This window comes from Trachurus trachurus (genome assembly GCF_905171665.1).
Source record: "Trachurus trachurus genome assembly, chromosome: 19".
In the NCBI taxonomy this organism is placed as follows: Eukaryota; Metazoa; Chordata; class Actinopteri; order Carangiformes; family Carangidae; genus Trachurus; species Trachurus trachurus.
The window spans coordinates 4,721,677-4,736,393 of record NC_139913.1 but is presented as its reverse complement, the minus strand read 5'-3'; the positions used below and the strand labels follow the sequence as shown (position 1 = coordinate 4,736,393).

At 41.0% G+C, this 14,717-nt stretch overlaps 2 protein-coding genes across 7 annotated transcripts in view; one reads left to right on the top strand and one right to left on the bottom strand.

Annotated features, from left to right (window-relative positions):
- The window catches only part of acsf2 (acyl-CoA synthetase family member 2), a 288,967-nt gene extending 282,605 nt beyond the window's left edge, over positions 1-6,362 (top strand). Inside the window, exon 16 of the mRNA XM_083994591.1 lies at positions 6,287-6,362. Coding sequence (XP_083850717.1) covers positions 6,287-6,305 — 19 coding nt within the window. The 3' untranslated portion in view covers positions 6,306-6,362. The remainder of the gene's footprint in view (positions 1-6,286) is intronic.
- fbrs (fibrosin) overlaps positions 1-13,441 on the bottom strand; it is a 30,804-nt gene extending 17,363 nt beyond the window's left edge. For all 6 annotated transcript variants that reach the window (XM_083994565.1, XM_083994567.1, XM_083994568.1 and 3 more), the window contains exons 1-7: positions 11,300-13,441; positions 6,057-6,233; positions 5,634-5,660; positions 5,488-5,517; positions 5,320-5,368; positions 3,367-3,688; positions 1,542-1,762 (exon numbers count right to left, since the gene is read on the bottom strand). In XM_083994565.1, the coding sequence (XP_083850691.1) occupies positions 1,542-1,762; positions 3,367-3,688; positions 5,320-5,368; positions 5,488-5,517; positions 5,634-5,660; positions 6,057-6,233; positions 11,300-11,665 (1,192 nt within the window). In that variant the 5' untranslated portion in view covers positions 11,666-13,441. The remainder of the gene's footprint in view (positions 1-1,541; positions 1,763-3,366; positions 3,689-5,319; positions 5,369-5,487; positions 5,518-5,633; positions 5,661-6,056; positions 6,234-11,299) is intronic.
- Positions 13,442-14,717: the final 1,276 nt, after the last annotated feature.

The following is a 14,717-nucleotide window of genomic DNA, read 5'->3' as shown; positions in this document are numbered from 1 at the left end:
CAAGTTTAATCAACTTCTTCTCCAGGGGATTAATTAAGTATTTTTCTTCTTCTCAATAAATACTATATCTTCTACTATACTTATACTATATCTTTCCTTGGGTCAGTCAACGGGCCGAACAACAAGTCCGGACGCACCAAAACATTTAATAACTCAGATCGGACCGTGGGCTTCTTCTTCTTTTTCTTTTTTTTTTCCCTGCGGTCCGGCCGAGAATTAATGCTCATGGCTTCAACACCTGCGGATCATCGGACCGGGTCGGGTCTCTGAGGACTCTGGCACGATTAAAGCAGCTGAGAAAGTGCTCAAACGGGCGATCGTGGGGCTTTGAGAGGTTTTATACCTGGACAAGAACTTGCAGAAAATAGAAACAGACCCGGCTTCTAACTGAGACCAGCGTCCATTTGAGAATTTACAGTAGGATGCATGTGACAAGTCTGGGAGACGCTGTGGCGCTTATAGCTGCTGTAGTGGGGATGAGGAGGCTCTCCACCATTTATTTTCTACAATTTCATATTCGCCGCTCACCAACTTGGACTTTATCTCGTCCATAATCTCCTCAGTGTCAGTCAGTGACGTGATAAGTGTCATAAGTATTATAATAACATTACAAAAACAACTGTCTAAATATTCCTCAGCAGTTCTTGTGCCGATATCACTAGTTGACATGGTATATTTTCGGAAATCATGGGCTATGATACTGCTCAGATGCACGTGATGCAAAACGCTGTCAGAGGCAACAGACTCGAGCGTGTAATTAATTTCAGTGAAAAATAATTAGGTCAAAAACGATTTAATATAAAGCAAATAGACTATAGTGGTCTTTAATTAAAAGTAAAAATACAAGGCTACCAAGCATTGCACGCCCACATTTTTTTTGCGGGTAACCCGTTGCAGGACTCTGGTGTGGGGATCATGACTCAAAAGGACATGTGAATATTTACTTTGCAGGTTGATTTATTTAAATCTTCTGCTTGCGTTCCTAAAATTTGAAGTTAGTGAGCCACTGCCGCTGCTCATAGCAATAGTTAGTCTGGATATATTTTCATTTTATTTTCATCTAGTATACACATTTAGTCCTTTACATACATGTATATGTATCTGTGTGTGTATAGATGTACTCATTTATTTATCTTTCTACCACATGCAATGATATAAAGTGTCCTTTTTTTTCCCTTCCAGTTATTTATTTATTAATTTTATTTTCATCATTATTATTGTTGTTGCTTTCTTGTATGTGCCTTCTTGTTCCATGTTGTTCACTGCTTCTAAATTAACAAAATGTGCAATAAACACATGTTTAAAAAATAAAATAGTTAGTCTGGAGCTCTGTGGTTTGCACTTTACTTTCTGTTCTTGAGTTCGATCAGATATTTGTCCATCAATACACAACTTCCTCCTCACCACAGACAGACAACCACCAGAGGAAGTCTGGGTCCGGTCTATTTTAATAAACACATTAGTCACAATGTTCCCATGAAGGGCCGAGCGACCGTAGCAGCAGCAGCAGCAGCAGCGGTGGCGGCGGTGAGTGACTGTACCTGCTGCAGAGTTCTGTAGCAGCGGCGGCGGCGGCGGCAGCCCCGGCGAGGACGTGTACAGGGCCCCGGAGCTGGCGCGGGAGGGGGGTCGGAGGGGCCCTGAGGATCCGCCCCGGTTGTGGGGCAGCGACACACTGGTGGAGGGAGTGGGGGGGCGCATGGAGGATGAGGAAGACGCGACGGATGAAGCAGACGGTGGAGGTTTGACTGGAGTGCTGCTCCTGGAGGGAAGAAGAGGAAGAAACAACATGACTCATCAAAATGGGTTTAGTTTAAGTATGGTTTAAAAATATTAACATGTTACATACCAAGGTTATTATAGTTTTAAAATTCTCATTAGTTTTTTAGTTTGCTTTTTTATTTCAGTTTAGTTTTAGTTCAACGAGTGATGAAGCAGTTTTAGTTTAGTTTTTATTTAGTCTTCGTTTTTCAGGTTTTAGCAGAAAGCCTCTGTGAGACTTCTGATGATGAACTTCCAAATTTGTGGGAATTTTCCTTTTAGTTGTATCCCATAATGTTCCCATCAGTCCTCATTCAGCCCACACTCGTAGTCGTCCCACACTGGGCTGTGGCGTTTTCTTCCTGCAACTTTAGACATCTGTAAGCTGATGTTATCCGACATTCACTTTAGTTTTAGTTCGTTTTGTTCATTGTAGTTTTTATTTAGTTCTCATTTATATTTTTATTTCAGTTTGCTAAATTATTTTTTCACTGCTTGTTTTAGTTTTAGGGTGACTTCCAGTTCCTATCTTAACCCTCAGGCTCAACCCTTAATCTTCATAGCCCTCAAAACCAAGTGTTAAGGGCTATTTTGTGACTTAGAAATGGGACTCCCCTTAAATGCAGATACGTTTAGTTTAATCATAAGCCACAAACGCAGCTCTATCATCGACGGGTCCATCAGGTCAATGTTTTTGAAATTGTTGTGAGCTATCTATCAGTTATTACTTAGGTTACTAGTTGTTTTTTGTAGCCTATAAGTTAGTTAAGTTAGTTATAAGTTGATATTCAAACAAATGATCTGTATAAATACCACAACCACGGACATATTCAGCTGAAAGTCACCGCATACCACGGCTTGTATCTTGATGAAACAACTTAACTACATTACCACCGAGAAAAATGACCATTTTGTAACTACATGATAGCAACATGACTTGTCCGCACCGGCCAGCTATCGACAAAACGTAAATAATCCATAAAATGGGCCTAAACTAAGATAATACAATGGTTTTCGTAATATTTATATCACCAGGGTATATACAGGAATCTTGAAGTTAATTTGAATACCTTTTTAAGACTTTTTCAAGACCATCTCAGTATTTTTTAATACCAAACCACCGCTTCAAACTGTAACCATTTACATCAGTGACACTTTTGACGTAACAGTTTTAGTTTTTGTGATAAAGACTATAGACGACTATGATACAACAGAATTCAAAATAGGCTGGAATAATAAATCAAAGGCAAAGTTTATCAAAAAAAACATTGCTCCACTCTCAAAAAAACAAAAAGAAAGTCTTCTTTTCTTTTTCATTAACCGGTTCATCTTTGTTTTTTAACAAAACTAATAAATTCACACACTTACACAATGTTTTAGGACTCAAACTCTTGGACAGCTAATTCAGAAAAAATACCTTTAAAATTTAAGACTTTATAAAGTTGTGAAAAGACTTTTTAATACTTTTTAAGGGTCTTAATTTTCCCAAAATTGATTTATCACCTTTTAATACTTTTCAAGACCCCGCGGATACCCTGATCTCTATTAACAAAGAAAACACTGCATTCTGGGTAGCCCTTGCTCCAGAGGGTGGTGTTAACGTACCTGTTGTTGTTGATGTATATGGAGTGGGATCGTCCAGGCAGAGTGAGGAAGGGCGGTTTGGGGCTGCCGTTGTGGCGGCCGCCGTTGCCGTTGGCGCCGGGCCGGGGGACGGGGCCCGAGGCCGAGACGGGGAAGGGGACAGAAGAGGTAGAAGAAGAAACGGCCTCTGTGAAGTGCGGCTCCAGGCTTTTCTCCTGACTCCGCTCCAGGCCGGAGACTCGCGGCGTCACCATCAACCGGGACACGCTGGCGCTGCAGCGGGGCGGCAGAGACGTCAGACTCTTGCCCATGGAGGCGGCCATGTTGGACGGGGCGGGTTCAACTGGAGAGAGAGAACGGGGGATCAGTGTTTTCTTTCAGCCTTTCTTTTTACATGATCGGTGTGGAGCGACAGGAGTTTGCAGCATGTACACAGATTTTAGATCTAATATTTTATGTGCTTTGGGTTCCATCTAATTTGCATAAATCAATTATAAAAACAAAACAAGTGCAAGAAGAGGAGGCGCTGACTCACAGATGACAAGATGATCCAACTAAAAATGAACCGACTGGTCAGTTCTGGGCCTGTTATTAACATTATTAAAAGGGACTAGGTGTCATTGAATGTGTTTATCACTTTATTATAAAATCCTGTGTTTCCTCTATAATTCCTACACTGAATAGTGGGGAAGGCTTTTTCTTTTCTTTTCTTTTTTACTCTTATTCTGTCTTTCTTTTATTATTTTATTGTGCTTTTATGGCGATATGGATCCCCTTGGGTCTGAAATAAAGAAAGAAGAATTATGACGTCCCTCTCAATATGAAGCGCCACATCTGACCTCCAATGATCCAAATAAGCTCCATGCAGTCGGAGATACTTTTTTAATTAAAGGAAACTTTTTAAATTAAAGGAAAATAATGGCGCTTTTCCACTAGTGCGGCACGGGACGGGACGGGATGGACCGCTTTTTTACCAGGTACCATTTTTAGCACCTCCTCGGCCCTGTTTCCAAGCGAGCCGAAGCGATACTATACCGTGACGTCAGCCGACTGCCTTCCACTGACTGGACAGAGCGTCGTCACTGGAAGAGTCGCGAGCGTAACGTTACGTCCGACATGAGAATCAAACCCGGAAATTTCAAAAACACAGCGGCAACAGCGCCAGCTGATCTGCACCGAGACTGTTGTTATTCCTTCACCCGAGTTAAATGATGCTGTGTGTAAAACCACACTGTGGTCTGTTAACGAGGTGAGTTTGGCCCCCGCTAAGGAGGTACCAGAAGAACTCAGCTGTAGTGGAAAAGCACCTTTACCGAGCCGAGCCGTGCTGTGAAAGTGTAGTGGAAAAGCGCCATAAGACAACCGAATCAGATCAATGCTCAACACAGTAAAACCTGAGATGCAATATTATAATATTATAATCAGCAGAGGTAGAAAAGAAGAAGCTTTTGATCCAAAAACATGGCCGACTACAACCGATCCAACAAGAGAGAAAACAACGACAACGCTGAGCGACCGGGGTTGATTAGTCCACACCACATGATCAGGGCTGATTGGATGGATATTGACAATAGACATACTGACAAACCGAAACCAGCTGATTATTTGGACACGACCTTTCAAGCTCTTCCTGTATCACAGCGCCATAAGAATGAGGATGTTTCATGTTTCTGGTGTTCGAATAAATTAATTTCTCTCTAACTGAGACACAGAAACTCCACCACATCGACACCAAACACTTCATCTTATTCACTGCACATCTTCATCTCTGTCAGTTCCAGATGATTGACTAAAATCCTCAACACCACCCCATGACTCCAGATTTAATGACAAAAGAATAAAAAACAACAAACGTCTTCTTCTAATTTTCTGTCAAGATCTAAATATAACCCATTGACTGACACATCAGTTCATTGTTTCATGAATGTGAAGCAGCAAGAAGAAAAAGAAAAATTTGGTTTTTATTTCTCTTACCTTTTGTAGCAGTGACTGTGAACACCCGATCCATGTCATTATCAGAGGCCTGGAGGTAGATAGAGAGGGGAAAATAAATAAAGATATCATTAGATTTATTCTCCATCTATACCCAATGAAAGCCTATAAATCAATATAACTAATGTAAATTAATTATTTAGTACACACCTTGTCTCCTGTATCGCTCTCAGTGTCACACTGGAAGAAGACAGGAAAAGAAGAAAAACACACATTCAGATTCACATATTTTAGGATATTCTAGGTCAGGTGTAGTTTTTATTTTTATTTTTATTTTAAAACACTGAGCAACTTACAATATAGCCAGTCTCCAAAGGGTGTCCCTAAAAAAACACATAATAATCAATATTATTAGCTGCAGTTGTTCTCATTTTGAGTTTTAGATGCAGTTAAAGGGACAAAAGATATAATTTATCATATGAAATTATCCTCCTTGTTGTATGAAATCACCCTGCATCGCTTCATTAAAAAAGAAAACACCCTGACTGATGGGTGTTGTTGAAGTGTGTGTGTGTGTGTGTACAAACCAGTTTAACTAGATCTCTCCTAATGACAGGATGCACAGGTCAGCGGCACACGAGAAACGTAAACACGGCTATTTGATCAGGAATTAGCTCGACCTCTGACATGACAAAGACGATAACACGAAAGCACCGCCGCCGCAGCCCGTCAGAGACCTCCAATTATTATTATCATCCTGTCTTGTCTGTCTTGCTCACCTCGATCTTTCTCCTCTTGTTTTTGCTCTTGTTCCAGCAGCTGCTGGAGTAGCTGTGCGGCGCTCCTTCCTCGGGCTCCGACAGGGGCCCGCCGCCATTCTCCTCGGGCCCTCGCTTCCCCTTGTTCCTCCGTCCCAGCATGTCACTGCGCTGATTGGGCTTCAGCGAGCAGTCCATCTGATAAAAAGGATAAAAATAAACACATTTAACAAACAAAAGAAATGTTAAAGGGAAAAGTTAAAGGGATAGTTCACCCAAAATTCAAATTTCACTCATTATCTACTCACCCTCATGTCGACCAAGGGCTGGGAGCAGTTTCAGAGTCCTCCGTGGCTTCTCTGAGTTACAGGGGGTCTCGGCGTAGCAGTGCATGTCCATATAACGGTTGCAAATGGATACCAACTGTCTTCGTAACAAAAAGACACACCAAAAAACATCCAAATACCTCCATGCTGCTCGTATGTAATGTCCGTCTTGTATTGAAGCCCCGAAATGCGAAATTGTCCCGAAAAAAAGTCTATATTTCAAGCTTGTTTGTAGCGGAAGCTCCTCATCCTGGTCCGTCCTCTTCCCGGTTCAAATTTGACAAACTGGGAAGAGGAGCTTCCGCTAGGCTAAGCTTGAAATATAGACTCGTTATAGACTTTTTTTCGGAACAATTTCGCATTTCGGGGCTTCAATACAAGACGGACATTACATACGAGCAGCAGCATGGAGGTATTTTGATGTTTTTTGGTGTGTCTTTTTGTTACGAAGACAGTTGGTATCCATTCGCAACCGTTATATGGACATGCACTGCTACGCCGAGACCCCCTGTAACTCAGAGAAGCCACGGAGGACTCTGAAACTTCTCCCAGCCCTTAGTCCACATGAGGGTGAGTAGATAATAGATAATGAGTGAAATTTCAACTATCCCTTTAACCTGTGTTTACATGTCTAGCCAAAGAAAGCATGAATGTGTTCGCCGGAGGCCAACGACCACGGGCGAGCTCCACGCTGATTAATGTCCTGACTGAACTCGTTTTTCTGCAGTTTCTACTGAGTGAAAACAAAAATAGAAACACAAATGATGTAATGCAGCCTGCCTGCGTGGAGAAGCTGTTACTCTGCCGCTTCGTGTGAAGTGAAGCAAGACTCGATTATATGGTTCGATTGGAGGAGACCTTTATTATTGTACTGTTTTAAATATGTAAGGTGTTTCTAATATAGTGTAATATACCGGCAGAAGGACAGAGATCATTGGAGGAGGACGCAGCCTGCAGAGGTTCACAAACTTCTTATCATTGACACATGAATGTGAGAAGTTGTGAGATGATTTACCAAGTTAGTAAGAGGAAGACAAAGCATCCTTTATTCCCCTTTTTGCTTTTTCTAGTGAAATACTATTAACTCGTCATAATAACCCCCTGAAAAACATGACTTATCTAGAGAGGGAGTATCATTCATTAAAGCAGATATCAGTGGAATGCTTTTGTTAATATAAGTCCTAAATAGTCCTATTTTCCGTCAGCAATCACTTACATGAAGTATTTCAGCCTAAACACGAGTCTCTCCGTCACTCTGCTCTGCTGTAACCCGAGGAGAAAATTTTCCTTGTGGGATACAAGTGTTATCCAATGAGGAGAGAGAACGGCATGAAGGGCTGTGTGTGCAGCCAAGGGATGCGCGTGAATGTGGTGACGTAGCACGAGGACCAATTGATGCCTGACAAGGGCGGGGGCTGCTAACTCATGGTGCGTTCAAAGAAACTCGTACTTTGTGTTTTTCCTTCCTGTGAAGTCATACCAGTTCGATCTGGTACGAGTTCACGGGTCGGAAGTTACGAGTGGCCGTTATAGGGAACTTTCACAGACAACAGGATGGTAAAAACACGAGCTACGGGTTACCTGGAACGCTACCAAGTCGTAGTTGTGACTTGAAGCTGTAACTCACGGTTTCAAAAGCCTGCCTTGAACGCAGCATTAGCCGAAACGGCCGTGAAGCTGATATCTGCTTTAATCAAATAGCCTGTAGACATAATCTATGTGTTTCAAGTAGGAACTTCTTGGTTATAAAAGGTCATAAACTAAAGAGGTTGACAACTTGTGCAACCTGTTTCTTCACAACCATTAATAAAAAAATAAGGATTAATTGTAGGGTATGAATGAAAGTATCGTCTTGAAATGACAAGATGTAACATATATCCCAAAAAACTAGTTAAAGAATTATCTCCATGTATTATAATTATTATTATCCTGTTAATTACATGGGTTTGACTGGATGCGTCATAGTTTTTGAATTGCATTGTTTATTATAGAACCAAAAAAAGCGACAGATGAGCTGTAGAGGAACTAAATAATACATTAATAAACTCAGCTGGAAAGGTCAACGTGAAGGTCACCACAGCCATTGTCTCTGTTCAAACTGGTTCAGACGTTACTCAACTCCAGACAGTTTTGCCCATTGCATTGTTATTAATTAATTAATAAATAGAATTCAAGCAGGAAATTAAAGATTCTGTGAGAGGAAATTGACACATACCACCAGTAAATCACTGGTCAATTCAAGCAGGTAGTGTTTACTTCTTTTCTTTTTTTTCTATTAGCAGTCTCGGATATTAACCAACCACCAGTCTCCTTGGTTCATTTGACTGTGAAATCAAGTTACCCCCCTCGGAGAGAGGCACTGGAACTAAATGTGTGCGTCAGGTTTTGGCAGTTTTAAAGCAGAACCTATCTATGGGCAAATAATCTGGTTTCCTGTCCCGATGCCGAGCTCAAACGCAGATACCATCAGCCGTAGCCCCCGAAGGCTGATGATTAATATTAGAAATAATTTTTATCCTCATTAAAATGCCAACTGTGTCCTCATGCCAACACATGTATGTATGTATGTATGCAGCGGTAGCCTATATATTGTATTAATGGTGGTAGATAAATTCACACCAAGTCTTTTAAGAAAAATGCTGATCCTGGGGGAATTCACATGTGACTTTAGTTTCCTGCTCCGTTTTTTTTCTGACAGATAGACAATTGACCTGAGCAACAAAAAAAAAAGAAGTTAGGAATGAAAAGTATTAGGTGAAGAGCCCCGGTCCAAACTAAAGTCGTATCGCCAGAACAGAAAACTGTCTGTGCTGTCGAGGCGCGGCGGTCGGTCACACACACACACCGGCTCAAGAATACACAGCTATAGCCTAAGTCGTGTATTTTTCCCTTTCCCCCCCCCCTCCCACCACCTCTTTCTTTTTCTGAAAAGCCATTTGGCAGCTCATCAACACCTAACAGAATTAGAACATGAATAATTGAAGCCTCTCCAGAACCCATCAGAGGGAGGGACTGCCTTGGGGTTTGGGTTTGGCCTGAGTGGAGTGCTTTTTCCAGGCAAAAGGAATGAATGGTGTCAGAGTTGAGGAGTTCAGTCTGCAGCCTATTCTCTCACCTTTGGCTGCAGGGAGTAAAAAGGTATCTATCTATCTATCTATCTATATGGGATGTGATGGACAAGAGGAAGAGGAGGAAAGAGGGAGATGATGATGATATAGGTTTAAATGCCTACACTACAGCTCTACTATCATTTAAAATCAATTAAGAGGGGAAAGAAATGTGCTAAATCCTGCCAAGCAACATTCATTCATCCAAGCGTCATCCATCCATCACTTTGTTTACACTAATGTAGGGGATTAAAAGCTGTTTGATGGATGACAGCTGAGCACCAGGTGTTAAAATAAATATACAGCTCTGGAAAAAATAAAGAGACCACTACTCCAAAATGTTCTTAATAAATAAATCAGCTTCTCTACATGTATGGCAGCCATCGACACAAGCACACCTCACTCTACTTGGATGATCACCTGAACCAAATCATATTTAATGAGGAAGAAAGCTTATAAATAAATAAAAAAAACACTGGTGGAATAATCCAAATTTTTTATCGCAGCCATGTTGATTTCTAAACTCTTCCCAAGTTTAAAAAGTAGTGTTGTGTTGTTTTAAAATGAATATGAACTTGTTTTCTTTGCATTATACAAGGTCTGAAAACACCAGAATGACAATATTTTGGAGTCGTGGTTGATGACGTTTGGCAAATATCAGAGTTTTATCTCAAAAACTGAATTTTTTTCTAGAACATTTTGAATTCTGCTCTCATGGGAACAACTGCAGTCAATAGTGTAAGAGTGGCATTTTTTTTTAAACATCAGATTTTCTCTTGTGAAGCAAAACACTTTTAGTTAAAAACAAATCACCAATATTCCCATGCTGTCTAGATGCAATTTATGTATTATCAGATGTTTGTTTAGAAACACAATTTGTGACATTTTGACCATTTTTGAAATCTGCCTTGACACCTGCTGCCAGTCTATTTGAGAAGCAACACACAATTAGCTCAGTGAGTTAGGAGCTGGTTCTTGGTGTCAGAGGATGTGGGTTCAAGACCCAACAAGGGAGTTGATGATAATAATAACACATCAAAATACCAGATGGTCTTTGTGAAACAAAATGCACAAAATCTTAGAATCATAGTAGATGATGTTTGACAAATACATATCAGAATTTTACCTCAAAAACTGATTTTTCTTTTTACAGTGGCCTCATATCTGCCTGCACGACAGTGAATGGCTTACTCAAGTTTGTGAAGCCACTGTTGAACTGCCACTTGTCAATTAGCTCAGTGCTATAGACAATGGTCTTTGATTCTAGAAGTTGAAGGATCAATCCTCAACTGGTGCAAAATGAGCATTATATGGTCAACTGTCCTGTCTTCCTATTCTCCTGTTTGTTGCTCAGAATTTGATTAAATTTGCACAAAAAAAATAGCCCGGACTTATTCTGTGAACTGTGAATGTTATGTAAATATTAACTATGCTGCTATATATTGTTGATAATGTATTGACAGGGATATGTTTTATTTTCAGTATTTTGATGATAGAGGGAACTGCTGTAGCAACATCTCAGAAGGGGTGGAAAGGAGCACTGTTTTATAATTATTCCCTGCAGGGCTTTGTTTTAACAAAGGTTTATGATTTTGATTCTCACAGCAAGATTTTTCTAAATTGATAAATCATTTATGTTGTTTTTACAGTAAACACATTACGCTGCTACTATCTTCTAAAATGTAAATACTTGATACTATTCCAGTTTTTTCTTCTGAGGCTTTGGACAGTTGGTCAGTCTTTTTACAGTGGCCTCAAACCTGTTAAAAACAAATCACCAATATTCCCATGCTGTCTATATAATATGCTTTTTTTAAATTATTATTATTACCTCCAGTGCCTCCAGGCTGATGAAGCTGGCAATAGCGAAGCCATCGATGATGTCTTCCTCACAGGACACAGACTCCCTCTTCCTCCGGCGTGGAGGCCTGTGTCTCCCAAACCCAGGCCGGCATTCCCCTCCCAGTCTCCCGCCGGGACCCAGGACGCCGCCGACAACACCGAGACCGAGACCGAGGCCCAGGCCGAGGCCGCTGTTGGTCTTCGCCTCCCGGTCGGAGCCCGAGGACAGGGATGTGGCCCTCTCCTCGGCCTCCAGGTCCACTCTCCTCCGCCGCCGCCGCTCCCTGTCTCTGTCGCGCTGGGATCGAGAGCGTCGGCTCTGCCTGAACCCAGCGCTCCGGCTTGGGCCCTCCATGATGTTTCCAAACGGCGACTCCCTTTTTTTGTAACTCCAGTGAGATCCGAGCAATAAAAAAAAAAAATTAAAAAAAAAGGCACTTCTTCTTTTTTTGTTTTATTTAAAGTCCCGGTCCAGGCAAATAATAATAAAACACCACACAACAGCAGGCCCTCACAGGGAGCCTCTGTTTTATAAAAAAAAAAAAAAAAAAAAAAAATGGCGTTAAGTTAATGGAAACCAGTGGCTATTATTATTTACCGTCCTCTGACAACAGTCCGTGGGCATCTGGGGCCTTTCTTCCGGCGAAATTTTAGTGTCATTTCCAGATAAACTTTGCTCTACATTGGAATTTATTTAAATCGCCCACATACATACATGCGCGCACACAACACAAACAAACACGCACACACACAGATGTCTGTCAGGACATGGGGCTAGTGTGTGAGCTAACTAACTACTAGCTGCTAATTCAACCGACAACCACATAGTAATAATAATAATAATAAGTTACACAACAAAAAAAGAAAAGGGGACAGATATAGATAGATGTGTTGTTGACAAAACGGGCCGAGTCACCTCTGGGATTATTTTTATCAAACTAAAAAAAAAAAAAAAAAAAATCACGCCGACGAAACTGAAGGATTTCCTTTATATATATTTCTGCACACGCTGACACAAATTCATTAGCTGAATGCTAGCGGTTAGCATGAATAAATAACCTAAGATATCCCAACATTAACACGCCGACTGCCGTGACATTACATTTAATTTGTGTTTTTTGTTTCTTTTCTTGAATTACTCCCCAGAATTAAAGGGAGTAAGCGAACCCAGCTGTCTGGTTTTAGTTTAGTTTGGGTTGTCGTTAATGCTACTTTAGCTTTTAGCGATTAGCCTCTAGCTCGCACGGCTAACTCGATACATTACGATATAGTATAGTATCCAAGCCCGCAACAACACAGGAATAAAATTATATTCTTAAAACGTCTCTGGAAAATCTGACAGCCCTGGATGCTAGAAGGTGAAGCTAACTAATATCCAGCGGCCAAGAGACTTAATAATTTTTCCTGCTGTCGAAACGTTAATGGCCGATTCGCATCACATCAAAAGAAAAGACGTGACGTTAGTTAGCACTCCGGCTAGCTCCGCGTTAGCCGGCTAACTAAACAACAACCTCCAGATTATTATTACCGAGGAAGCAGGAGGAATAGGTCACGTTTTTTTTAATATTATTATTTTAAGAACTATTCGCCTTTATAATCATAATATCTCGCTTCTTCTTCCCTTCCTCCTCCATCATAAAGGAAAAAAAAAATTCAAGGCCCAAATATCAAAATCAAAGCCTCGGTGTCGATTTCCATAAACGAGGGTGTCGTCGTCGGCCGAGCCCCCGTCGGGCCGGGCAGCAGCTCCTTCTTCATGCAGCCTTCCGCTGTGTTAAATCCAATGTTTGGGAAGAAGAAAAAATAAGAAGAAGTTGGACCACTCGCCGAGGTTTCCGCTCTTACGGTTCGCCCTCCTTTGTCACTAAAATAATAATAATAATCCCCGGGTTGGAAATACTCACGGAGACGAGGCGGCGGCGGACAAACGTTACTGCTGTTGTTGCTGCTGCTACTACTGCCGCTGCTGCCCCCTTCACAAGTTTCCACTGAATTGGAAATTTGTGGTGAAAATCATCGGGGAGACAGAGACACAACCCTTGTCAGCCGTGCAGTGCATTGTGTGCGCCGCTCTTCTTCCTCACCCATCAAACTGGCTTGTTGGCAGCTCCGCTAGTGCACACTGCCTCCATGTGGAAAGTGCGTCCACAGCTCCGTTGGTCTGTTGTTGTAAAACACTCAACCACTTTTTCTTTTTTTTTTCTTTTTTCTTTTTGTCAGATTTCCAGCTATCAGATCAGATGTTTTTTTTTTATGGTCCATAATAAATAAATAAAAATGATTAAAGGGATAGTTCAACATTTTGGCAAATTGGTCCATTACCATAATCCCTAGGTTCATTACCTTTAATTGTCGGTGCAAGCTGTTTTTAGAACGGCGGAGCAGAGCCGTGAGCTGCTCAGAGCTACGCTACGGAGGCTAATGGAATTTCTTGGTTTCCCTCATCAAACTCATCAAATAATACACAATCCAACAACTCCACAACGCTCTGGTGGACAAGTTGTGACCTGCACATTCACCACGCTATGAGATAATAACAGAGCATTACGAGACAGAGTTGTTTTTGAGGTAAATTGAACTGTCCCTGAAGGCAACACGCATCAGCGGTTTTGCATGAATTTGCTTCTAAAACAACTCTGTCCGGTAACGTTCTGTTATTATCTCATAGCGTGGTGAATGTGCAGGTCGCAACTTGTCCACCAGAGCGTTTTGGAGTTGTTGGATTGTGTATTTGATGAGTTTGATGAGGGAAACCAAGAAATCCCATGATGAGCAGCTCACGGCTCTGCTCCGCCGTTCTAAAAACAGTTTGCACCGACAATTAAAGGTAACGAACTTACTCCTAAAACTATAGGGATTATGGCAATGGGCCAATTTGCCAAAATGTTGAACTATCCCTTTAAAAAAACTACATTAGGCTACACAAGTCGTAAGGCTAGAAACAAGCAGGGGACTCGACTATACAGAAGAAATATGAATTAGGCCTATTGTTTGTCAAACTTAGAACAAACAGACAAAAGTATGTGGTTTAGCCTGCAGGACCGTTTTATATATACAGATACTATCATGTGTCACAATCTGAAAACAATTCACTATAATTCAATCCTTTTCTTTCTTTCTTTCTTTTTTTCTTTTCTTTGCAGGTTTCCAGCTATCAGATCAAATGTCATTTTTTTATACACATAGCCTAATAATAATAATGATGATGATGATAATAATAAAAGATAAAGTACAGTAGTCGCTCAAGGCCAGAAGAAATAGTAGGCTACTTATTGTTTGTCTAACTTAGAACAAACAGACAAAGGTATGTGGTTTAGCCTGTAGTACAGTTTTATATACGATCATGTGTGACAGTCTGTAAACCATTCAGGAAATAATTCAATCCTTATAAACTGACTGTGAATGTT